This window comes from Blennius ocellaris (genome assembly GCF_963422515.1).
Source record: "Blennius ocellaris genome assembly, chromosome: 6".
In the NCBI taxonomy this organism is placed as follows: Eukaryota; Metazoa; Chordata; class Actinopteri; order Blenniiformes; family Blenniidae; genus Blennius; species Blennius ocellaris.
Window position 1 is genome coordinate 19,524,464 of NC_137655.1, and position 24,966 is coordinate 19,549,429.

Genomic DNA, 24,966 nt, shown 5'->3' on the forward strand with positions numbered 1-24,966 from the left:
GCTAATGTGAAAATTGTAGGCATAGTTTTGTTTCACAAGACAAGTATGTACATACTCAGAAAAAAATGTGCTATTAATATGAAAGATATAAACCAGGGTTTTTCAATTATTTAATTTCTCAAGTGCATCTAAACATCTGATTATTACCATCATCTGATTAATCCCGCTTTTCAGATTTTTTTTATGATCATGTAGGCAAGCTCAGTGTAAAACAAAGCGTTATGCAAATCTTTAATGAATTCATCTGTGGAGGTGGAGGTATATTATAAAAGAATTAAGCTGGAGGAAAACTCACGTGTCTTATAGTGCAAATCTGATACCACAGAGACAGATGGTCAGCAACAGATAAGAAGTATACCTCTGGGAAAAAATTAAAATGGAAACAGTTTGTCAGTCACTGCTGTTTTTTGTGAAGGGTGTCTTGAGATTTTAGTCGAGTGTATCAACATTTTTTTTTTAATGTCATCTTGGATTTGGCACCCAATTCTGTCTTCTCACTTGCCAGACAACCTCTGACAGCTTGTGGGGAAAAGAGACTGAATTTCATTCATTTCAATACTCGAGGGTGGTGTGCAGTTTCAAAGTTTCATGCTTAAATATTGTTGGTGCTATTTCAAAAATCTCCTGCCTTTCTCCGCATTGTCTTTCGACTTTTCAGCTGTGAGCTCACAGTTTCTAAATTTGCTTTAAGATCGGAGATGATTTGTTTGTGTTTCACCACAACTTACAAAACTTTGCTGCTCTTATCAGGGTGCCAGTGTGACCGCTGTCATGACATTGTTGTAATGATAGTTTGCCTTTGCCCAGAGCTATCTCTCTGATGCCCATTAATATTAAACCACACACTTTTTTTTTTCTTTTTCTAAACACTCGCTTACTCTCACCGGTCTGACCTTTAAAAATAAAAAAAAAATCAGACACAGTCTGATACAGGGCTATTTTAAAAGATGATGAAGCACACAAAATGTTTCCAAATTTCCATGGATCAAGAAATGTCTGATTGATCATCCATAAAGTGAAAAGGGGACTTAATAGACAATAGATGAGACAAAGGGGGCTCCGAGGAGGTCAGAGTAACATTAAAACAGGCACACAAGGAGCAGAAATGCTGAGTTTGATAAAAGAAGGGATGAGATATAGAGACAGCAGGGCCAAACAGACAGGAGCTGGTGAGTCACAGTGACAAACAAAAGCAACAGACCCTGTCTGTGCGAAGACATCCTCAACTTCATATTGTGCTCGTCCTCCGGCTGGCTGTGACCTGATTTTGTCAAATTTTCAGGGCCATCATTGCTAAATTACACACACATACACACACGTACACAGACACAATATTTTTGCTTTTAACTTAAACCTGCTTCACTAAGCTTTTCTTTGTTTTTGTTCTTTAAAATGCGCGTGTGTTTCTCCTCATTCCGTGTGCACCTGCTGCACAACCACTGTATGTCTTAATCATCCACGCAGACCATAATAGGTTGAGCAGCTGCCTTGTGATGAGATCTGTTTGGCTAAGTTCCGCAGAGAGGCTGAGAGATTATGCGCAGTCAGGAGAATTGCTACGCTGGGACAAGAGGAAAAAAAAAAAACACATAAAATGCAGTGATGCCTTACTCAACCCACCCTTGGGCTAAACAGACAGAAGATATCCTCTACAGTAAATATGCTACATGACGGCTGAGCAAACTGCTGTCAAAGACATGCATGCATAGAACTGCAATAAAGTTACACTTGCAGGCGAAGAAGCTGATGCCTTAGCATGTTTTACTTTATGATTTCGTTAAAGGTGCAACATGTAATGCCACTTTGAAACTGTGGGTGGCAGCACTGCTGTGTCTGAACTATTCCAGCTCTGACAATTTTATTTGGCATTATATGTTTAAGCAGGAGATTGACTAACCACGAGCAAAGTGGAAATGTTTATTCCTATTCCACAATATGCTGATATCTTTAATATTGCGTTGGCAATTGTTTCTTCACAATTTGTTGATAATTTGAGGATTATTTTAGGCTGAAAATAATGCCTATTGTACCTTTAACGCTTCTTCATAATGGATGAAATGTTATTGAATGCCACGGTTGTACAGACTCAAACAGGCAGGTGCTGTCAGAGACGGATCCACAATAAAAATCTGTAATTTGTATTACGCAGCTGTGTCATTTCCTATCATGAAACATAATAATTAATTTTCTGTCGGTCTCTTTTCACTCTGCCAGGTTGTTTCCAGCTATGTAATGTCTTTCGTCAAAACATGGAGATAGACCAGTGTTTGCTGGAGTCTCTTCCAATTGGCCAGCGCCAGCGGCTTGTCCGGAGGATGCGCTGTGACCAAATCCGGGCGTACTACGAGAGGGAAAAGAGCCTTCAGCGTCAGCAAGGGGCAATAAAAGTCCGAGCCACATCCGCCCACCGCAAGAAGCCCCAGGTCCGCTTCAGCCCTGCTGACATTTTACAAGACGCCATCATTCACCATGATGACAAAGAAGGTGAGTGGATGTGAGAAATTAAAGGCAAAGTAGGTGGGCAAAATGGACATGTACACAGTGAGAGGATTGCTACAGTGCCGTGCCAACATTACTGAGTGATGACACACACTGTGGCACACATGCAGCCGCAGAGGGAGAAATTGGTGTTGCTCACCACAGGTCACACAATTTGTTCTGCTGCAAAAGTGTCCACTTGTACAGAGTGAGGTGCCTGTCCTCATGCAAACAACTGAGAAAAATACCTTAGCAGAGGTGACAATGTCGGATGTCGGGGGGGAAAAAAACTATAATAAGCTTCCCCCCCCTCCTGCCACCTACACTGTTCAGTGACAACTGGAGAGAGGGCGGAAATAAAAAAAAATAAAGGCTAAAAATATGACATACATCCACTTACTTGGCTGTTAGACTTGGCTGACATAGCTTTAAAGATTATGAAACATTGCATTATTTCAGCTTTCATTTTGTGTTTCCAAATTTGCAACGTCACCACAACTAAAAGCAACTAAAAACAAGTCTTTTCCCGGCAGCCAAAATGCTGGGCATCACTTCATCCATTCAAGACTTTGTGTTTCAAATGTTTGGAAGTTTGCCAATACTGGATTCACTTGAATGAAGTCTGGTGTTAAAACGTGAAATCTTAGAAGTCAAAACAACATGCTCATGAGGAATTGAAACTGGTTAAGGGTCATGACTTGAGCTTGGCTGTGGAATTTTAACTACTGTTTGTTAAAAAGTATGAATGTCTATGTATGATTTTAAGTCTGAGAAGGTTTGTTTTTTTTTTGTCTCTATTTGAGTCCAGTGTATCGGCAGTATTTTATCTTTTGTTGGATCCATCTATTGTTCCTCGGAATAATCGACTCATGTCCACTTGGAATGGATAAGATTGCAGCCTACTCTCCTTGAATTTTTCACTGAATCAGCACACATTATAGTGTCTTCCCATTTTACACTAAATGACATTGATTTCCGCCAAAACTCCCCATCCTTTATGTTTATGACAGCCATTTGCTAATCAGTTGCCCAGCTGTCCAGACGCATTTCTGCCAGCCGGCCGGCCGTCTTTGCAGGTTGCTGTGTTAATCTTTGCTCTCTGGCAGCCAGTGACATTCAGCCGGGGTCTGTGGGAGCAGCTGGTATCCCATCGCAACAGCAAGGCTGAAAACAGGGTTCCTTGGCTTGGCATGAATTAGATATCCTTCAGCCTCATCGCCCAACCCTTCACCGCGGTCTCTGGCTTTGCTATGTGGGGGCCTTCTGACCTTTTGTTAGTGATCAAGGCAAGAATTGGATCAACATTAAACAAAACAGTGAACCAAGGTACAGATGTGAGGTTTTTTTTTTTACAAGAGGCCTAGACCCTCTTCTGAATGATCAATAGACTGCTTGAAACCTTCCATTCCATTCACGCTGGCCCGTCTTGTTCCCATTACTTGATTTCTGTCTCTTTCTCCAAAACACTTGGGCACATTGCCACTTGCTACATCTTGACAAAGCTTCTTAAGTATTCTTCAGTGGTCCTGGTACTCTGAGTGATGACAGTTTGTTCACTCTTGCTGCTTGAGTTGGCTTTCTTCCTCTTTTATGAAGAGTGATAGGATTTACCAGAGGCTAGGACCGTCCCGAGAGTAATGTGGGAGCATTTCGCTATCTTTTCCCCTTACTACTAAAAAGAAGTGTGTACCAGCCCATCTCACATCGAGAGCCAAGGGATTGATCTAGGGGATGGTGGGAGTTATAACTAATGGACGTTGCCTGTATAACCCTGTCTTCTGCCGGGAAAGCCTACTGCAAGAAAAATACTGAGCAAGAGTATGTTGTGATTTCTTTTCTGATAATAGGCTAATTTTAGAATTTAAGTCATTTAAATCAAAGCGGTAGTGGAAAAGGCTAGCAGAAAAGAGTCGGTCAATCTCTTGATTAATTTAGACTTTTGACAGTATTGTCTTTAAATATTTATATTATATATATATATATAAATATTTATGTCTCGATTTCTTCTCGACTGAAATGCGAAATCAGATTGAAACACGGTGTCGAAAAAGCAAAAGAGGCCAACAAAACTGACAGTTGGTATAAAAGAAATCTGAAAGTAGTGATTGGCATCCGAAATTAATTTATTGTGAATAAAAAAAAAAAGAATGCAACTTTGTAGTTGTAAAGAAGAAATTGTTGCTGTATATGTAAAGGTAAACTATAAAGCATATAATAAGGCCTAGAAAGGATATAGCAGGAATGAATACAGAGAATACAATACAGTTAATGTATAAAGAGTATGAAGTCATCTGCACAGTCTCTCTTGTATGACCAAGGATGAAAGACAAAAAGATGAAGAGAGGCAATGAAGAAGAGTAACCATGCTGAGAGATGCAACGGGTTAGAGAGGAGATTGCAGCATTATGGTAACAAAATGAAAATAGCACAGTACCATCCTGCCAGATTGTAGTGCCATACACCTGCCTTCTGCAAACATCTGTCCCACTTTCATGTTGACGCTTTGTTGCAATTGTTTTCCTAAACCAATCCCTTCATTAAAGTGGGATTCAAGTAGTAGGACAGCACCTGTTGTCTCTGTATCTATTAATATTTTCAATATTTATGATGGCTTCACTTTCACCAAAATAATTCCACCAGTGCCTTTTTTTTCTTCCCGTCAGCACAAGTTTACCCCCAAAAAACTTTATATCTGGGCTGTAGGAGGCAGTATCTGGAGAAAACCGGGCATGTTAGAACATGCAAACTTCACAAAGAAAAGCAGAGATCTTATCATACATGTTCTATTAAGTGAGTTCAGTTGAATTTAAGATGGCCGTTTTAATTAATCGGAGGCTAATTAAGCATCTGTTAATACCAGTCTGACCTCTAACCACCACATAATTACTACTGTTGAGGTATAACTCACTGTGCATTTGTGTACAATTAAGCGTACCCATTAAAACTAATCCCTCATTAGGAAGAGTGTTACAGTATCCTGGAGATTATATCCTAAATGCTATATTTAGTTTCAGTACTGTAATGGGTCTAATCTTTTTGTTTCTCTGAAACAGTGCTCTGCACTTTCACATCCCTGTAAGAATATACAAACTCCACAGAAAGGCCCTCAGGCCAAAAACTTAAACTGGTTTCTTCTGACTGTGTGGCAAGAACAACCACCAGCACGACATTGTAAAGCTTTCTTCTCTACTTGCCAGATGTTAATATTAATGATGAACATTATTTCTTCTGGAAGCCTGGTGGTATAGTGGTTAGACAAGAGTTTGATAATAGGGCCTGATCTTTCAAATGTCAAGGGTTGTGTTCCTGCCCACTCAGGGAATTTGATTCATATCCGTCATAAAGGGGGAAAAAAAGAGAATAATACATTTTAGAATTTTTCATCAATGAGAATCCTAATTAAAATAGACTGCTTCCAACAAACACCGGAATAGGAGGAAAGAACATTCCTGCTGAAACGATCAGCCATAGATGAAAGCATAACTTGTATGAAATGTGTACGTTCTCTTTGGGACTCCTGCTTCTTATCAGCACATTAGCTTAACTGGTGACTCTGAACTGGCTGTAGGTGTAAGAGTGTGTGTGGGTGATTGTCTGTCCTGTGATGGATGAGTGACCTGTCCGTGGTGTACCCTGTCCTTCGCCTTGTGTTACCTGGAATTGGCTTCAGCCCCTCGCAACCATAACGTGGATGAAGCCGGGATTGAAGATGGATGGATGCATGTTTTTTTTTTTTTCTTCTTCTTTTGTGCTTGTGTTGCACTGTGTGAACTTCACAGAAAGGTAATTACTTCCTGGAGTGTGTCTGAATGGCTGGCTTTTCATGATTGATCAATCTGTATGGATTCATCATGCAGCCACAGCGCAGGGACTCGTACTGTAATAACTTCTCTGCAGTGAGTGAGTGAAAGGAGGAGAGGTATGTGCAGTGTTATGCAGAGTAACATGGCTTAAAATTGAAACCGGAGAGGAAATCGGAGAGATAGAAAAATGGAGTGCCAGTGGAATACATTGATGTTTCTTTGCAGTAAACCCTGCTGGGCGTGTCAACCACCTGCCATGTGTGTGACAGAACGGGGTCTTGGCCCACAGAGGTGACAGCAAGAGATGTCATAATATCACACTACAATTCCATTCAAGACTTCATGACTTGCCTTTAATGTGACGCACATCATCAGACAGTGCCTTGAAATTTTATGGTCTTTATCAGTCGGTTTGGAAATGAAACTTTCCATTCGTTCGATGACGCATCAATGTTCCTTCGGAGATTTGGCTGCACAGATGAACACGAGATGGAGCAAAAGATGTGAGAGAGGATGAGAAATATAAGTACTCTGTGAACTCATTTCCTGCAAGAGGTCTATACTACCCTGTGTGAAATTGAAATTGAATTCAAACGTTACCCGCTACGTTTGAGTATTTTAATTAACATTTCACAGATGAGAAGTGTGTAACAACACTTTTCCCCCCCAGATATGGCCAGCACAGAAAACTGATTAAAACACTTCCATATTCACTTTGCAGCTCCGATTTCATTTTACTGCGCACAAACAAGGAGTTGCATTTTCCTTTTTAGTCTGTGACCATGTTTTCAAAGGAGCTCTTAACTACCTGATGTTGGTAAAAAAAAAGTGTTGTGGGTTGTTCACAACAGTGGTCTAGTGGTTAGTGCTCTTGCTTCTCAGTGTGAGTATGCCCATTTCAAGTATGTTTGTGACTGTTTTCTCCGGGTCCCTCAGTTTACCTCCTGTTTACTGCTTGTATAAAAATGCATCACCACCCTGGTGTGGTGGCTTATTTGACATTGTGACAAGAATTAAAATCCATAAAATGACATTGTCTTCAGTCTCGTGAGTAGGAGAAGCCGTTTTTCATCTTACAGAACTCATGGTTGAGATAACATGAGTTCAGCGTTAGGCATTATTGGAACAAACCTGCAGCGTGCCTTTTTCTCATCAAGATTGAAACAATGGAAAAGCGTTAAAGCTCATTTCAGAAACATAGCACCGGGAGGTGAGATGGTCCTTGTGCCTATGATTGTATGATAAGGACCAGAGATACTGAAGTCTGTATAAAAATGAGGGATTTGAACAGGAGCTCATGGAGGGATTCCAAAGAATTATGTTTAACATGTGGCGATTACCCATAGTTGCTATATTGGTTATATTGGCAATACTGCTGCAAGTGACATTATACAAAACATGTAGTACTGGGATTTTATCAGATTCATAGAATATAATGGTCCAGTAACATAAAAGTAAGGCAAAGATTTGAATAATAAAATGCAAGGAAAGTACATTTAATCTTGTGCCACAGCTGAAGAATAGGCCTGTGTTTGTTGTGAGCTTTATATCTGACTACAGAAGTTCATGTTCAATGAAGAATAACTTTGTGCTTTGCTCAGAAGGTTAGTCATATTGAGGGGCATTGAGTATATCTGAACAGACTTTTTCTGAGTCACAAAGTGCACTTAACTTTAATGTTCTGTGAGCAATAAAAAGGTGGTGGGACACAAACATGGACAAATGACAGCAGGGATTTTTTTTATCTTTATTTTAGCAAGAAAGTAGTTTGTTAGATCTATAAAAGTTATCAATTAAGGTTTTATGCAACTTTTTTTAAGGTGTGTTCTTGTGAATTCTTCATATTTCTATCACCACTGGCAGGCGAAGTGAACACTGATGACCACTTTTATTGCTCCACCTTTCCTCGGGTGGGCTGCATTAAAGGCTGGCCCTTGCAGACTGTTGCAGGAGTTGGTGCTGTCACTATAGAAAGGCATTACAATACTGGGTGGATCAAAGTTTGTTACACATTTGGCTCATTAGATCAAAGTGGCCATGCCGACCCCTGTCCTCCACCATCAGTGTAATGAGCCAGTGGACAGGACCATGGAGCATAAGATGGTGGCCTAGTCTGATGAATCATATTTTCTTTGACATCCCCTTGATTCCTGTACATCACTTAACTGGGGAACACATTCCACAGCTTTGCAGGGTCATTTAGACATTTTGGACAATTGTCTGTGGGTATACAGTAGATCCTGCTTGTCATGTGGATGCCATATTGACTTACATCACCTCTCTCAGCTTTGTCATGTGCACTCCTAACAGAACGGTATTCCTTGATGACTGGCATCTTTCAAAAGGCTAACGCATCCTGCCACAAAGCAAAAATGGTCAGTTTAAGGTATTGACTTTCCTAGATGTCCTAGAAGCATCTGAGGGACGTGTTATATAATCTAGTCTGGTCAATTTGGACTTAACTCCACCACATACAGGATTTAAAGGATCTGCTGGTGTCAGGGGTTCAGCGTAGTTGACGGCTGGACGGGTCAGGTCAATAGAGGAACATACACAATATTAGGAAGGTAGTCATAATGTTATCGTTGATTTGTGGATATTGCTTTTTGAATGAAGCAGTAAAGTAGTTCCATATTACATTGATATAGACAATGATAAATGCAAAAGGCAGTAACGCATCAATGCTGTGGTTCCCGATAAATCTCTCTCTGGCGGTCTATACCTGATTTAGGTTTCCCTCTTATCCTCTCATGCTCTCTGCTTTCCCCTCTACCAGCTCCTATCTGGTTGCCATGGAAACTCCACATATGTCTCCAACAGCTGTTTTGCAATTTTCCAGCAAATGACAGCCGACTCTGCTTTGCGCTCACTCCCATCTCCCTTCTGATAGACATGTCGCGCGCGCGCGCACGCACGCACGCACGCACGCACACACACACACCTTTGACGACAGCTGCTACTATGGTTATCCTTACTTTTACATTTACCTAATCTTTACCTTAATCTCACCTTGGTAAATGCTTTATTCAAAAAAGATTTCATGATTTACTTTCTCAAATTAGTTTTTTGCCTCGACACACCTTGAGTGTGATAAAGGATGATGGTACCCACAATGTAGGTAAAACACAAACACAGATTTTAACAAACCAAATTCCCAGCTTCAAGCAAATGTATTCTCAGCTGCTCCTTTTCACATCAGTTGCCAGATGCAGTTGTCATTGCAATTTGCACCATAAACGTAGGTACTTTATTTGCCTAGTGCTCTTCCTCCCACAATCAGAACTCAAAAACGTGTTTCCCACTTTCAGTACCGGCACCACCGGGGATCGCAACCCGTTGCATAATGTACATGTAAAGCATTATCTAGCATTTTGATCCTTAAAAGGTAGGTTGAACCCTTTAAGTGCACGAGGAACATCATAAAGAGGGAGAAACAAAAGCAAAACATACACACCTGAGATCAGCGTATAACCAAACACCAACTGTCAAATAAAGATTTAACCTGGAAAGAAAATGACTGTTGTTGCAGTGGGGCACACGTATACCTGAGCCTTTGTAAATCATTCAATGAACATAAACATCTATGATTTATATCCAAGACTCCTTCGCAGCAAAGATAAACCTTTTCGTTCTTCTCTGTAAAGCTACAAGGCCACACAATAATATCAGGTACTGCTGCCTTTTCTTCGAGATCAGCGCTGCATTACAACAACATGCATATTTAGATTAATAAAATATCCTATCAGCCCAGCAGAATAACAGTTTAGGAGCTCCACACAGCAGCTTCAGAGCGTGAAACAAGGAACATGTCATGCACCCTGGTTTGACTTGACACATGACTTTCTCTCATTGTGGTAAAATCCTTTCTCTGTCATGTCTATTTGATTTATAGAATTATTGAGAACTAATTCACACCACTGTCAAGCTATGATTTGAAAGGTTAACGCCATTCATCTTTCACCATCCGTCTTGGATTGCTGACATGTTATCCAGTCTCATACAATCTTTCATGGGGGTCTCTTTCTTAAAAGATGAAAGGCAACAGTCGCCGGTTCTTGCTCTGTGAAAAACTGCACTTCATTGCATGACTTTTTAAATCAAAGCTGAGCTTCAAGGTTATGAACGTTCTTCCAAGTCTGATTTTTTTTATTGGTGTTTCTTTGATGATTTGTCCAACATGGGGCGTGCATAAATAAAGAGGAGATTTTTCACTGAAAAGACTGTAACTTTCAAAGATACTTGGTTTGGCTTGCTTGGATGTTGTCTGAGCTGGATTTAAAATTTTGAAAGAATATTCAGATATCTTTAGGGCCTGCGGCACAGATTGGTTTCAGCCATCCACAACCTTGAACTGGATAAAGCAATATAGAAGATGGATGGATTCCTTCCGTCTCTCTGGCATGGTGGATGAATATTTCAAAGGACAAGGCAAAGGCCAAACCTTTTTTGAAATTAAGTAATCACTAATGTTTTAAGTAAATGGACTTCGCCATCACTTTAGCAGTCTGAAATTGTTTTACATGATCAGTCACACCCACACATAATGACACATCTATGGTTGTGGCTGCCATACAATTTTGATAATTTTGGGGTTCAGTGTCTTTCCGAACAACATTGACTTATGGTTATAGTGAAATGGGGGATCAATACTTGGGACTGGACGGTAACCTGATTGGCCAGCTGGGCCACGGCCATATACAAATATATGATATGCAAAAACGGTTTATTGATATGAGGACTTTGAGGGTTTTGGCCAAGGTTGAAGAAGCAGACGTCCGTAGGTTCAAACTGCCCTTGACTCCCACCGGCAGCTCACTGATCCTGGTATGTGAAGTTAAGGCTCTCTATATATGGCTTAAATGCAGAGCGGCAATTTCCCTAAGAGGATCAATAAGGTATGTTTTCTTTCTGCAGATACAGTAAATTGCTAAAAATGCAGAACTGACTGGCTCAGGAAGTCTTTCAGTCATGTCATTTTTTTAGACTTTATAAATGAATCTTCCCTCTTTTTTTATCATTTATATTTCTTGTTTTTTCGAGGTATTTATTTGTTCTTGCTGGGGTACATACATTCTAATTGTATGCCTATTATTCCTGGCATGCCTAAATTGGTATGCTTCTGACATGCAAATACCAACTGGAAACAGTTGTCATTCTTGAGGAATCCACTAATGGCACAACCGTGGTATTGATTTCTAATGACCATATTGTCAAACATTTTTTCTCTTTAACGGCTCAGCTGTCAATATTCCCCTCTTGACCCCTCGACCTCTCTTTACACTCATTCAATAATGTGCCATAAAACTCAAGCAGGTTCCTTCATCAAAGCCCGACAACAAGCTCTGAAGGAAGGGCAGTTCTTGACTAGGAGACACCAAACCTGAGATGATATTTTATCTTTCCTGAAAAGCAAACGAGACACATTGCATACGTTGCTCTGGGACATAAAGCTTACAAGACAAGAAAGCAGAGCATTATCCATTCCCTTGTCTCGTCAGGTTTTTTTTTTTTTTGTCTGTTAACCATTTAAAGGCCATTAAGTGCTGACAGCTATTAGAAGACAGAAATAATGTCTGTGTGCAGTAGGTGTCTGGCCTGTCTGGCGTATGTGCAGGTGAAAATCCTTTAAGCTGAGTGTGAGCAACTCAACATGAATTAAACATTATTGCTGATAATTACAGAAGTGTACATAATGGAAACCAACAGTTTCCTGAACATTAACATGTGATGCTTGAATATGCGTTTAATATCCATCCTTTCCTCAAACTGGTCTTTATACCACTTGATTCCACAAAGGGAAGCTGAGTACAGGGCAACAGGGGCTATGTGTGAAGACAGTGCAGACCATTGACCAATGCCAGTCCTTCACAGGAAAAACGCAAAAAGACAAACAACACACACTCATTCACCCCTGAAGAAAACTCACACACTCCAACGTAGACTCGGAACAAAAACATTCTTGAAATGTGGCTGGAGTGATAGTCACTACCTGTCTGTGCTACTGATCTATTGATATCACAAGTGAAATAAAAATCATATTGTTAGTGAATGTATTCTCGTCTATATGATTTTTGGCATATCTAATATATAAAATATCCTAGGTGTATTTCAGGTAAAATGTACCATATAATGCCCAGTGGCATTTGTGTTAAATCACACAAAAGGCCATTTGGTATTTGATCATCATGTTGATGTTGGTGTAACAGCTGTAACTTAAGGTTGATGTGTCACAAAATTAGAGAGCCACTCATTGCAGTTATGATTGAGACTTGAAGAGGTGTTGATTTTTAAATATGTCTCTCCGACATGTAGACTATTGTGTTTGTTTATTCCAGATGGCTACATATACTGTTATGTTCCTGTTGTTTTATGCCTGGTATACAATGGTGGATTGTTTGACCACTTTATGTGTATATGTGTTGAGATAAAACCAGGATTACCAACATCTGCTGCCTTGAGGTGGTGGGTTGCTGAGGTTATTTAAGTACGTCTGCCTGAGCAAATTGACCTCATGGGGATGATCAGCAGGGCTTTTTCCTATAGAAATACAATGCTTCCTTGTCTTCAGGGCCATTGCTTTTTTGCTAATGTGATTTTGATGTGTATACGTGTCTGCATGCGGTGTGTGGGGAAAGCTTGTCCGGCATTTGCGGTTGTTTTGCTGCATCTACCTATCCATCTTGTGCTGTCAGGGCCACCGAAATCACATATGTGCAGACCTCAAAACTCCATCTCTGCCACTACTCTCTGACACTTGTTTTTCCATTACTCTCTATTTATCTGTCCATCTCACTTTGTCACTGTGTTGTGCTGTGTTTGCTCGTATTCTGATGCAAATGCTTCAAATGTATAATGAAATCATGGCAATCTTCTTCAGCCTTCTGCTGCCTCCTCCCCTGCTAATGCTCGAATCCGTTTTGTATTGCTTGTGTCTTCTTCAGTACATTTGTGTCAGTGTGTTACTGGGTTGTGTCGCTCACTGGAGCTCACGGTATCTGATGTGATATTGTGAAAACCCGACAGCTTTCTGACCTGCTGCTGAAGCAAGGAGCTACCAAGCATGCTCTCAGTCGTAACGCTGATCCACCCTGACACAGCAAGGACAGTCAGAGGACACTTGACACATATTGGTTGTGATAGTGAGTGGCACAGTTCAGTGCGTGCCTGTGTCTAATGTGGTGTGTGTCTGTGTCATGCCTTAAGCACACTGTCTGTTTATACAGCAGGTGTTGACATATGGATGTTTATTGTGTTGCAGTGTTGCGTCTCCTGAAAGAGGGAGCCGATCCCAACACTTCACTTTCCTCGGGGGGATCCTTGTTGCATCTGGTAAGACATAACCAAACTGCTTTTGATAAACTATGAATTGACACTGACTTTTTCACCTAATCCCTACCTCCTGAGCTTAAATATAGCTTGAACCGAATTAAAGCTATATTCCAAAATACATGGTTAGCATTAGTCTACACTGCATGATGCTGTCCCTCATATTTTTTACATGCTGACTTCCAAATAACCCATCTCCATATCTTTATTATTAGCAATTTTCTAGTTTCCCAGCGGCAATACAAGGGTGTAATTATCCCCACTGCTGCACAGTACATTTTTTTTTGCATAGGATAATTATGCCAAATGCATCAAGCCACTCATGTCTGTTGTTCACAATTATCAATGCTTTTGAGATTACACTGTTCCGTAAACAACAATAAGGTGATGACTGATTCTGTGTCCTGCAGTGCGCTCGCCATGACAATGTGTTTGCAGCGGAGCTTCTGATTGAGCGAGGCCTGAATGCCAACCTGCAGGACGAAGACCAGTGGACGGCTCTGCATGTAGCGTGTGTGTGTGACCATGCCGACGTGGTGCTTCTTCTGCTGCTGGTGAGAATCACACTTTACAATATGATTGTGGAGTCCCAAAACTCTAACTATGCAAGGATTCACCTTCTTGTTTTGCAAGGACCACCTATTACTGGGACCAGTATGTTAGAACTGCTACATGTACATGTTTCACTTTGGACTAGTTGTGAAATATTTGTTTGTATTCACACCAGATATTGAGTCTCAGTGGAACATATTCCACAGATGATCAAGCATGCATTGTGTAGGATCTTCAACATGACATTCTATTCACTGGGAAGCACAGCCAGGTCTCTAAAAATAAAAGTATTTAGGAATTCTGCATGAGCGTGATATCAAAGAGAGAGCCTATTCTGTGGAGGCTGTCTTGACAAGAGCTGCAGTTGCACTGATTAGGTCCATAATGAGAGTGGTGCCAGCTGCAGGGGAGGGTATGCACATTCAACCCAGTGACTCAGTGGGCCGGGCCTGCTCTGTTGGCATTGATTACACCCAGGGAGGCTCGATTGGAGTCGTGAGCTCCGGAGGAACCCGTGCAGCCTGGTTCTACTGATTGGGTCCTGAGTGATTGCTGTCTCCTGTCTGTGGGGCTGGAAAGAGACACTCCTGAGAGGAAGGATATGTTTGAAGAGCTCCCAGGCAAACAGTGCACAAAACCAACATGTCAGCCCATGCATAGTGCATACTGTTGGACTGCCGTGGTCTCGTTTGCTGCATGTTGGTCTATTTGCATGTGCTCCGAAAGATTCATGCTGGCTGTCTGGTTTGTATGGGCGTGATAGGGATATGCCAAATGGAATTTACTGCAGTGAGTAATGCTTTCATGATGCGGTGCACCATGACTGAGGGAAAGAGATTTACTATTGCTCCCAGGAAGGCAGTAACTAAGTGTATCCCATTTACTACAGAGTCAGAACTAGTTCCCAGTAAATTAGGCCATATTGACACTAAACTCCACTCAGTTAGAAGAGAGCAGGGGGTGAGGAGAACATTTTCTCAGAAATGTAAAATATGATTCGTTGCCAATAAAATCAACTATGATCACAACATTTTGTGATAGTGAAGGTCTCTTTATTTGGCTCTGTGTCTGCCCTTTTGTGCAAGCATAGCCTTGTGTACCCAAGGATGAAACAAACCCTTCCATTTTCTTTCATTGTATCCAAATCAAGTGTATTTGGTTTGTGAAAGGAGACCTCGGGGCACTTCCTGTCCCCCCAGGGTAAAAATAGCTTCAGTCAAGCCATATTTCCGATTGCGATGCAATATCCCTTTTCTTCTCTTTATTCATTATCACACCCATTTCCTCTTCGACGCGCCCTGCCAGTGCCTAGTCTTCCTGCTCCTTTTTCAAGCTGCTGCCTCATCAGAGCTTAAGTGGGAGATCTCTGAATGTACTGCGTTTACATTTTAATGAGATGCGGAACAGTGGTGTTGCTGGAGGAGCTTGGCTGGCACCCTTATCTTTGATTGGCACAGGAAGGAATAGCACTGTTAATCTGTACTAATCTGTTGTGTCCTACCCCTTCATCTCTTTTTGCCACCCCCTCTCTCCTTGTCCTCTGCTTCTGTGTCCTTGATTTCCTGACTACAATTTCTACACAAAGGAGCAGAATTTGCTGACAGAGTTGTTACCAAGCTTGTCTTGTAGGGAAAGCAGCAGTGGGGCGGGGCCCGATGAGACGTCTGGGTGCATCTGCTGCTCCTCATCCGGATTGGCGCTAATGTTAATTCTCTTATCTCCTGCCTCCAAACAGCAGGAGAGCCGGCCTTTTCTAAACTCTGTCACTCCCAACACATTCCCCAACCCAATCCTAGTTTCCAGCTTGACGATTATTGAGACACTGGCTGGATTAACTGGCCATTTAGTTGATAAATTGCTACACATCGAAAGACCGCATGGGAGGGAGCTGTTGTCTTTTCATATGCTGCTACAAAAATTTTTTTTAAAATTGCCACCAGTTCATAAAACAGTGGTGTGTATGGTGATTGATCAGTTGTCAGAGTTCAAATTTATACAGTGTGACTGAGCTCTACACTCGTTCCCTTCCCAAGATGATATATCAGTTGGAAAGCTTCAACCATACTGTCTTTACAGAGCAGATTAGCATCAACAGAAGCTCCATTACCTTTCCACTGACCTCCCATTTACCATGGAATCGTGCCCTCATTAACCCTGGAATTGATTCAGTCCTCCTGACAGCGGCATGAAACATGTCCTACTCGACATCAACCCGAAACATATTAGCCACTTATTCCTGATTATTTTTACCGCAGGGCGGGATACATTTTATGACCTCCGCATGGTAATTAAAAGTACTTTACCAGACCAGACAAAACATACTTGCTTATCTTTAAATAAAGCACACTTAAAGAACAACAGTTATCTTGGTCTTGCATCTGATGTTGTCACTATTCCATCATCAGATTAACTTTTGAGGTATTTTTTTTTTTTTTTTTTAAACAAATCCATGGGTTCATGATCACATGGAAGCATGTCAAACTAATCGAATCAGGTGAACTGCACATGGTCATATGACTTGGAAAACATTTCTTCATTATCCAAGTGGCTTATGAGTATAACAGGATATATGAGGGAGTCCAGTTGACCTGATTCAGATGAGTCCTGCCTGGACAAATTGGAATCTGCGTACTTGCATGAAAACATCGGGAAGTATCAGCTGTTTTACATGCAGCTATTGTTTTTACATGTCACCTCTTTTTGCCTTTCAAATCCCCATTTCCTTAGTGTTTTCAGATTGTTGGCTTCTTTTATTTGTCTTGCTGATTCTTCTTTTATGCTGACCTTTTCTTAGTTCTCTCTAAGATGCTAGCTTCATTAGCTCTAAGTTGCCATCATGCAATTCACAGAAAACACTGTCAACACGAAAATGTTTTTCCCCCCTCTTCTCTGGTTAAAAATCCAGCAGGGGTACAGTTGTGGAGCTGACCCAGTTTTGGTGCTTGTACATGATGAATTTAAAACTCTTGAACTCTGAGTCCTTTGAAGTTAAATGACTAACATGAAGCCCATGGCTTCTGTAAATGCCGCTTCACATCAGTTGAATTTTTTTTTTTTTGGGTTTTTGCTATTGGTAACATAGCTTTCCTCATTCCAATGGTGAGTCACGCAATTGTTGTATACACTCCTGTTCAAATATATATCAATTCCGAAACTGACACTTTATGCAATACTTGTTAAAACAATGCAGTGAATGCTCAATTTAGTTTAGCAATTTTACTTCGTTGCTGTTGCTCATATCGGTGTTTGTGGGGTTTTATATATTGATAGATGAGATGTGACTACTTTATTCTGTTATCAAGCTTTATGAGTATTTGATATGCAGCATAAACAGCACATTATTTTAAAAGAAAGTATTTGCAGTTGCTGGAGTTCTTATACAGCATTTCGCAAGTTGTATTTTTTAACAGATCAACACACTACTAATCTTGATTTGTGCAATCAGTAGAGAACAGTGCTTCGATATTTGTCACAGCCCTTTTGAAATTTCTGTTTATTTATTTACTTCCCATTTTTTCCCCACTCTGACTTTCATTTTCAACCTGTATCCCACAGTTGGAAAGTGTGTTTCGGAGGGCAACGTGTCTCCGAAACCTGCTGTGAATTCCAGCACTGAAAGTTTGTCATTTGCTCAGTGGAACTCAGAGCGCAGTCAACAAAAATATGCTCTAGATTTTGTGGTGTCACACTCACTTGAGTGCAGTAGTATGATCTTAATTGGGCTGAAGCAGTAGGATAGCAGTATATCCTCCAAACCCACGTTTTCTCTGGGTCTCTGTGCCACTAACAGTCACTGTATCCTTGAATTATTCAAATTAAAGTAAAACATACCAGTTATGAATAAAATATATAATCCTTAAAAAATGCCACATTTTTTCTCATTTGGGCAAAAGCTTCTTGCTTCTTGGCATCATTGTATGGCTTTTGAAGCTAATCCTATTTGAAGTCTCAGAAAGAGCTCCCAGTGGACACATTAGGAATTGCAGTTATTGAAAGATTGCAGGTAATTTAATTTATTTGTTTAAATTTTTTTTTTTGTCACTGAACCCCCTTAAAGGCCTTTCCTTTTTTTTTTCACCCCTTCTCTGGATCACGGCCACATGCACATTATGTACACAACACAAATGTAGCTGCTTTGATGAGTGGAGGTCATTGTCTCATCAGACGTGCACGGTCCTGACAGCTAAGCTTATGAGAACTGCTTGTGGTGGTTAGATGTCTGCTGTGAAGGAGTTCCACCTCGGCAGTGACGGCCCCTGGGACAGCTTTCAGTGCTTGTCTACTAGTTGTTATTGATTTTCCAGCCGTCACTGGGTTTAACTGCCGTTATGGACCACCAGGAGTGTCGTATTAACACATCTCTGTGACGTCGTCGGTGCAACCGTCATTATGTGTCTGGGTCACGCTTTGGTTCAGAAGTCAACCTGTTAACTCTGTATGGCCTTTATGACTGCCAGCCCCACCAGCTCATTTATTTCTGTCAACGCTTATCTTTTGAATGGAAGATTGGAATTAATATCACTGTGTGGCATGCTCATTCATCATGCTCCCCCCTACTTAATCTATGTCTGTTGATCCTTGTGCACTGTAATAGAAGTATTGAGGAATTATTTCTTTACTAGTAGTTATTCGTCTGGTATTGTGAGATTGTATTGTAGCCTAAGCTCAGGATGTAAGGCATTTTCACATTAATGCATCATATTTTTCTCATTGTGGATTCTCTTTTGTTAACGGTTTCCTACAACATGGCTCTGTTGGTAGAGCAGTTGCCTCCCAATCGGAAGGTTGCAGGTTCCATACCTGCCTCTGCCTGTCTACATGCCAAAGTGTCCTTGGGCAAGCTCACTGAACCCCATTGGAGTGAATGCACCTTGCATGGCTGCAGCCTCCAATGGTGGGTGAGTGAATGGGTTAATGTGATGAACAATGTAAAGCGCTTTGGGGATGCTCATGCAGCTGTAAGGCGCCATATAAGTGTAGTCCATTTACCATTTACCATGTTATTCACTGGGGGTTACACGAGGATACACCTCCAGTCTGCATACTGACTCTCCTGCATGTATATATTTTTTATTAGTGGTCGCATAAAAACTCTTCTGCATAGTTATTTAACAACTTCACCAGCAAACTGGATAAAGGCAAGGCAAGGCAAATGTATTCACATAGCACCATTCAGAAACAAGCTTTGCAACAAAATTAATGAAATACGTAACCACAAGGCAACTGTGTTATAATTATTACAAATACTTTGAATCTTGATTTTAACCATTTTATTTTTAAATTTAATTGAAATGAATTGAATAAGGGCTTTATTGTCACTGATACAAAAAAATAAAGCAGTTTGACACTCTATCTTAGCAGTGTTTAAAGATAAGTTATATCAAGCAGCATTAAAGCACAGATTAAAAAGTCATATACAACCAAAATATATAGAAAAGGGCAAATATGGACATTATACAATAATAAAATCCTTGTAATAAAATCTTATTTCGTGTATATTTTAGAAATTATATTTATACATAATATATTGTAAATATAATTTATAGAATAAGACAAATAATTTTTGAACAGCTATTTTTTTATTACAAAAATAGATAATGTTTTTGTACTTAATTTTTTTACTCTTTCCAGACACTGAAAAATAAAAATATTTTCTTTGCTTTCTTTGTCTGTTTTTATTTAAATAAATGACATACATATAAGAACAAACATTTAAAGATGTAACAAAGTTGAGAAAGAAAACACGTTTTAGTAATTGAATCTTATCAGTTGTGACTTCCTGAAAGATGTATCTGATCGCTTCATCCTGCCAGACTACTCCAGACTTTTACTGGCTCTTGATGTAAATTGCATTTATTGAGTGTCACAGCTCACTGTTCAATCCCCATATGCAGTAGATGAATGCACATTTGCGGTTACAGAGGTATTCTGAGATTCGAAAGAAAAAGATTTAGTTATTGTCATTGGTTTCAATACAAACATCCAAGGATTATACAGTAAACGGACCAGCTGTGCTTTGACATTTAAAGAGTAAAGACAAGTTGGGGAGGTTTGCATGTGTGGGTGGGTGCAGAGTAGAATAATATTACTCTCCCACTGGCTCACTCATCATCTCATCTTTTGCTCCTCAAGCTGTGCCTCTCATTGAGATGAAGTTCTTTTTCTTGGTTTTTTTTTTTCAATTCATGAATAGTCATGAAACAGCAGCTCATATTTGTTGATGTTAATTAATTCCTTTGTTAACCCCTATTCGACCCTCATAAGTAAGTGAAAACAGCTCACGCTAGATAACACAGATGGGCGCAAAATGAAACCGCAGACCTCACAAGAGCCGATTCTCCCAAGAGCTGCATCTGGTTCCAACACCATGTGATTTCTTGGATGAAAAATGTTTCCTCTGAATATAAGCACAACATATTTCAAAAGTTGGGGGGGGGAAGGGTATATGAAATTATTAATGAAATAAAAACTAAAGATTACTTTGAGGTTCGGAGGCTGAAATTCTCTTGATTTTGCTGATGGGTTTTCAGCAGTTAACAGCCTTTTGGGTTGTTCTATCAGCTTATTCCCACTTTGTATGTTCCCCACCCCTTTTCAGCCTGCTTGAGGACTCGATTATAAATCTCTTCGCTGCACTGCAACTGGGTCGTTAGAATTCTATTAGCTGTAAATATTAAACAAGGGCCCTCACTTAGTGTCTCTCATCTCTGTTATCAGACCTCGTCCAGCGCGATCGTTATGCTGACTTGTCTTTTATGGCCTAGTCAAACAACAGGAAGCACTTTATGACCCAAATCCTGACAATTGCCACTTGTATGCTGTTTTTAGTACCTAAACTCAAAGAAATAATGATAAAAACAAGAAAATAAATTGGAGAAAAGGCCCTGTTGTTTTGTCAGTGTAAGTAAAGTATAGATTGATTGGCTTGGGCGCCGTTCTGCTTTATTGGGGAAGTGCTGCATCGTTTTCACAAATAATGAGTACAGAAGAGTCCCCCCAAAGTAAGGCAATCAATCACAACCATATTGTGACCAACGACTGGGTTGTTTTCTGAATAAGAGTCATTAAAGGACCCCAAGGGAAGGCCCGTTGTGTTATCTCGGGCCCTGACAGAAGATTGCTCCAGTAGGTTCCTTGTTGGGTAAACACACATTAATCTTGTCACAAGCGCACATGCTAACTCGGGTAATGCTAGGTAACGGTTACCAGTGGCCTGAGTCGTTACTGCCAAACCCCCCAGGGAGGTACTTAATGGGATTTTTTAATTCACTGTATTGTCTGGTCACATCACCATGGTTCTGCTGAGGTAAAATTATCTGGGAAGTAAAGATAAAACATCCTTTCTTTATCATTATTTCAAGTCTGATGAATGGCCGAAGCTAAAACACAGTTGGTGTCTTTTTTTCTTTTCTTTTTTTTTTTTTGGTAGGCTGGAGTGAATATTCTTCTCCAGGACATCAATGGAAACATTCCGCTGGACTACGCCTTTGAGGGAACTGAAACCAGTTATATCCTCCGAAAGCATCTGGAAGAAAACGGTAAAACCCAGTCACCTATTTAGATACTGTGTGGTGCAATAGTAAGAGAAACATGCAGATGTTGATATTTCACATTTACTTTCATGTAGGCTTCTTGCTTTCTTGTCAGAATGACAAACATGGCCAGACTGAATAGTTAGAGGTATGGTGGTGACCACTGTTGACTCTCATAGTGAAAACGGAGGTTGAATCCCATTCCAGGGCCTCTTTTGTGAAGTTTCCATCTCATTACTGTTCTTGACTATAATTCAAAGGTGGACAACAAAATGTATATAAACCAATAGCCAGCGAGAATTGGCTTCAGTCCCTGCAAACCTAACCTGAATGGAATGACCACAAAAGATGGATGGATGGATAATTGGGCTTTTCTCTGTGCTGGTTTTGTATTGCTCAAACCTCACAAAAGAAACAAATAATGTCTGAAATGTGCTTGAATACCCAGGTTTTATGATCGATGCATCAGTGTATAGATCCATTATGCAGGCACTTATACTGTAATCACTTATCCACCATAAAAAAAACTAAAAGATAAAGTACACATTGTAGTTATGGCTTTCACTGATGTGTTTTGCAGCACTGATTGTGAAACACGTCATATTCTAAGTATAGTAAATGGATAACATTACTATTTATGCGTGCATGCAGTGTGTGTGTGTGAGAATGACTGCCTGCATACGTGTGTGAGTGAATGCATTTCGTTGAAGGTGACAGACACCTCCAGGCTTTATGATAGCAGATGGTGATTGGAGAACCTAAGAAAGGGTTAAAACTCTGGCCTGGGAATTACAGAGATAGCGGCAAAATGAGAGGATAATGGTGGTGGAAGAGGGAGAAGTGGGGAATTGTGCCAAGTGTTTACAGTAACACATGCCGAGAGATGGGAAAGAGGAACTAACATTATGTTGACAAAGCTAGAAAGAAACGGAGAAAGACAATGATGGGGGGTTTACCTCATTCATCTGCCAGAGGCCACACACAAACCTGGGCTGGATTACATGACAACGGCAGACAGCTATCCCAGCAAGGCTGGGAGCTGTGATGGGAGGATTGTGTCTGTTTCTATTCACCCTTGTGGTGATCTCCTGCCTCCTGCCTACCTGCTCCTCCGGTTGCCACCATCATAAGGCACAGTCTTATGCACAGAGGCTCACTGTTGCTATAACAACATGGCTGCTAGCTCTTGGTCCCTATCAAGTTTTTGCAAGAAACTAGATTGAAATCAACTTATCTGGTGGGAAAATCCATCCTTTGGCATCCTCTGCTCCTTTGAATGTGGCTCAAATAACTTCAAGGTCCGAGGCTCTCATCTGCTCACCCATTGATTAACAATTCCAACCAGTATGCTTGGGAAAACTACTATTAGCACCCGACAGCCTTTTTCAAAGTGAACTATAGATTGATTGACAATCAATTCACCCTTTTACAGCAATCAAAGTTAGGTTAACATCATGCATGGGATTATGGAGCGGTGCGCTTGTCCTCATAGCTTGCAGGTGCTGACCAAGGACACAGTTCACCATTGCTTCACAGTGACCTCGTTCAGGTTAAAGATACAACATTTCTACATGTAGAAAGTGTCTGTTTGGGGGATTCACTCGCACTGCAGATTTGATACTTCATGTTTGATGTCAGTTTGTCGGAAAAAATGACAGAGGAAGAGCTCACAAACAGCCAGCAGCCTTCTAAGATCATACGGTACACACTGTAGCTGTGGTATAATCTTCACTCGTCCTGCACCACTATCATACAACACCATACTCAGCTATAACCAAATCCTCTTAAGCAAGTTAGTTCTGCAAAAATGTGGTACTTTTTTTTTTATTTTTTTTTTTTTACTTTAAACATGTAAAAAGAATCCTTGGAATGACTGAAATACTTTGTTCTGAGTTGTTGAAGCAACTTTTTTTTAAAACGTTTTTTTTTTTAAGGATTTTGAATTTCTGTTTATTGGTTTAGGAAGTTTCCCAAACTAAAATTTTTAAAATGTGCTTGTGTGTGATGGGGACATAAATCTTTACACTCACTGACAGTATCGGAGCTTTTGATCATTGTAGGAATGTAGAGAAGGTGGTTAATGTTAAATGAGTCAATGTAGCGTCCCTGAAATGCATGTGAAGACCCACGTGTATGTTCCAGTTTAAAATTAATTTTACACTGTATGAAGCAGTGTAGAAGATGGATGGACGAAGAATGAGAAATATGTTATTTGAGAAAGCTCGGGGGACAATGAAGAAGAAAAACAAAAACCTCCAGCAGGATCAGACTCAGAGCGAAAAGCAGAAACAAACAGGAGAGAACAACAACTGCAATCACTACAGTGCAGGTTGCGAGGGGCGAGAGCCTCAGATCAGGAGGCTCCCACCTCCCCGGCCAGATATACCTGCAGTGAAACACAAAACTGGAATAAATGTGTGAGTTTTCTCTTTTAATAACCGAGGTGTTACGTCTCATTTAATTCTATTGCCTATAGAATATCACACACTGTACGATTTCATGTGAAACCTCTGCATTGTAATTTTCTGAGCTGCATTGATGTATTTAGGTGTGGATGTGACCTCCATGCATGCCATGAAAACCCAGAGACCCAGCACGATGCTGTCTGATGTTAGGCAGCTTATAGCCACAGGGGGAAGCCTCAACCAGCCCAATGACGACGGGGTTACACTGGTGAGTAAGGTCACTTTAGTCTCTCTTCAGTCTTTCTTTGCATCTCTGCATATAAATCATCACAAGATTTTGCTGTCCACTTTTTTTTTTCTTCCTCTTGCAACTTGAATTTCTCATTCCCTTTGGTTTGTTCTCTCTTTGAAGCTCCACATTGCCTGTGCCAGTGGCTACAGAGAGGTGGTGTCTGCATTGCTGACGGGTGGAGCGGACCCTCATCCTGCTGACAACAACTTCTGGACACCTCTCCACCTGGCTGCTAAATATGGACAGGTATTTGACAGTGGCATACTTGATAGGAATTAAATTGGGGCTGTAACTTCAGTCCATCTGGCTGCATTGATCCAGTATGACAGCCATTAATGGAAATATGAGAAAATTATTGATGAATGGTTCTTCAGAGGAGTACCTCCAGTTACTGCCTCGAGTTACTGTGTACACACACACCCTAATGAACTACTGTATTTTGGGTCCATTGATCAGAAACACTGGCACATACGAGCCCTGTGTAGACATTTGTTCCAGCATTTTAGATGAGCAGTTTATGAGCCTCTCCGAGAGCAGAGGAGATTGATTTCATGGCGAGCTGTTGGGAGAGAGAGCCA

At 40.6% G+C, this 24,966-nt stretch overlaps 1 protein-coding gene across 1 annotated transcript in view; it reads left to right on the forward strand.

Annotated features, from left to right (window-relative positions):
- Positions 1-2,234: 2,234 nt before the first annotated feature.
- myo16 (myosin XVI) overlaps positions 2,235-24,966 on the forward strand; it is a gene marked incomplete at its 3' end in the record, with an annotated part of 82,323 nt that continues 59,591 nt past the window's right edge. Inside the window, exons 1-6 of the mRNA XM_080498340.1 lie at positions 2,235-2,484; positions 13,540-13,610; positions 14,018-14,161; positions 21,589-21,697; positions 24,240-24,364; positions 24,509-24,634. Of these exons, the coding sequence (XP_080354466.1) occupies positions 2,250-2,484; positions 13,540-13,610; positions 14,018-14,161; positions 21,589-21,697; positions 24,240-24,364; positions 24,509-24,634 (810 nt within the window). The 5' untranslated portion in view covers positions 2,235-2,249. The remainder of the gene's footprint in view (positions 2,485-13,539; positions 13,611-14,017; positions 14,162-21,588; positions 21,698-24,239; positions 24,365-24,508; positions 24,635-24,966) is intronic.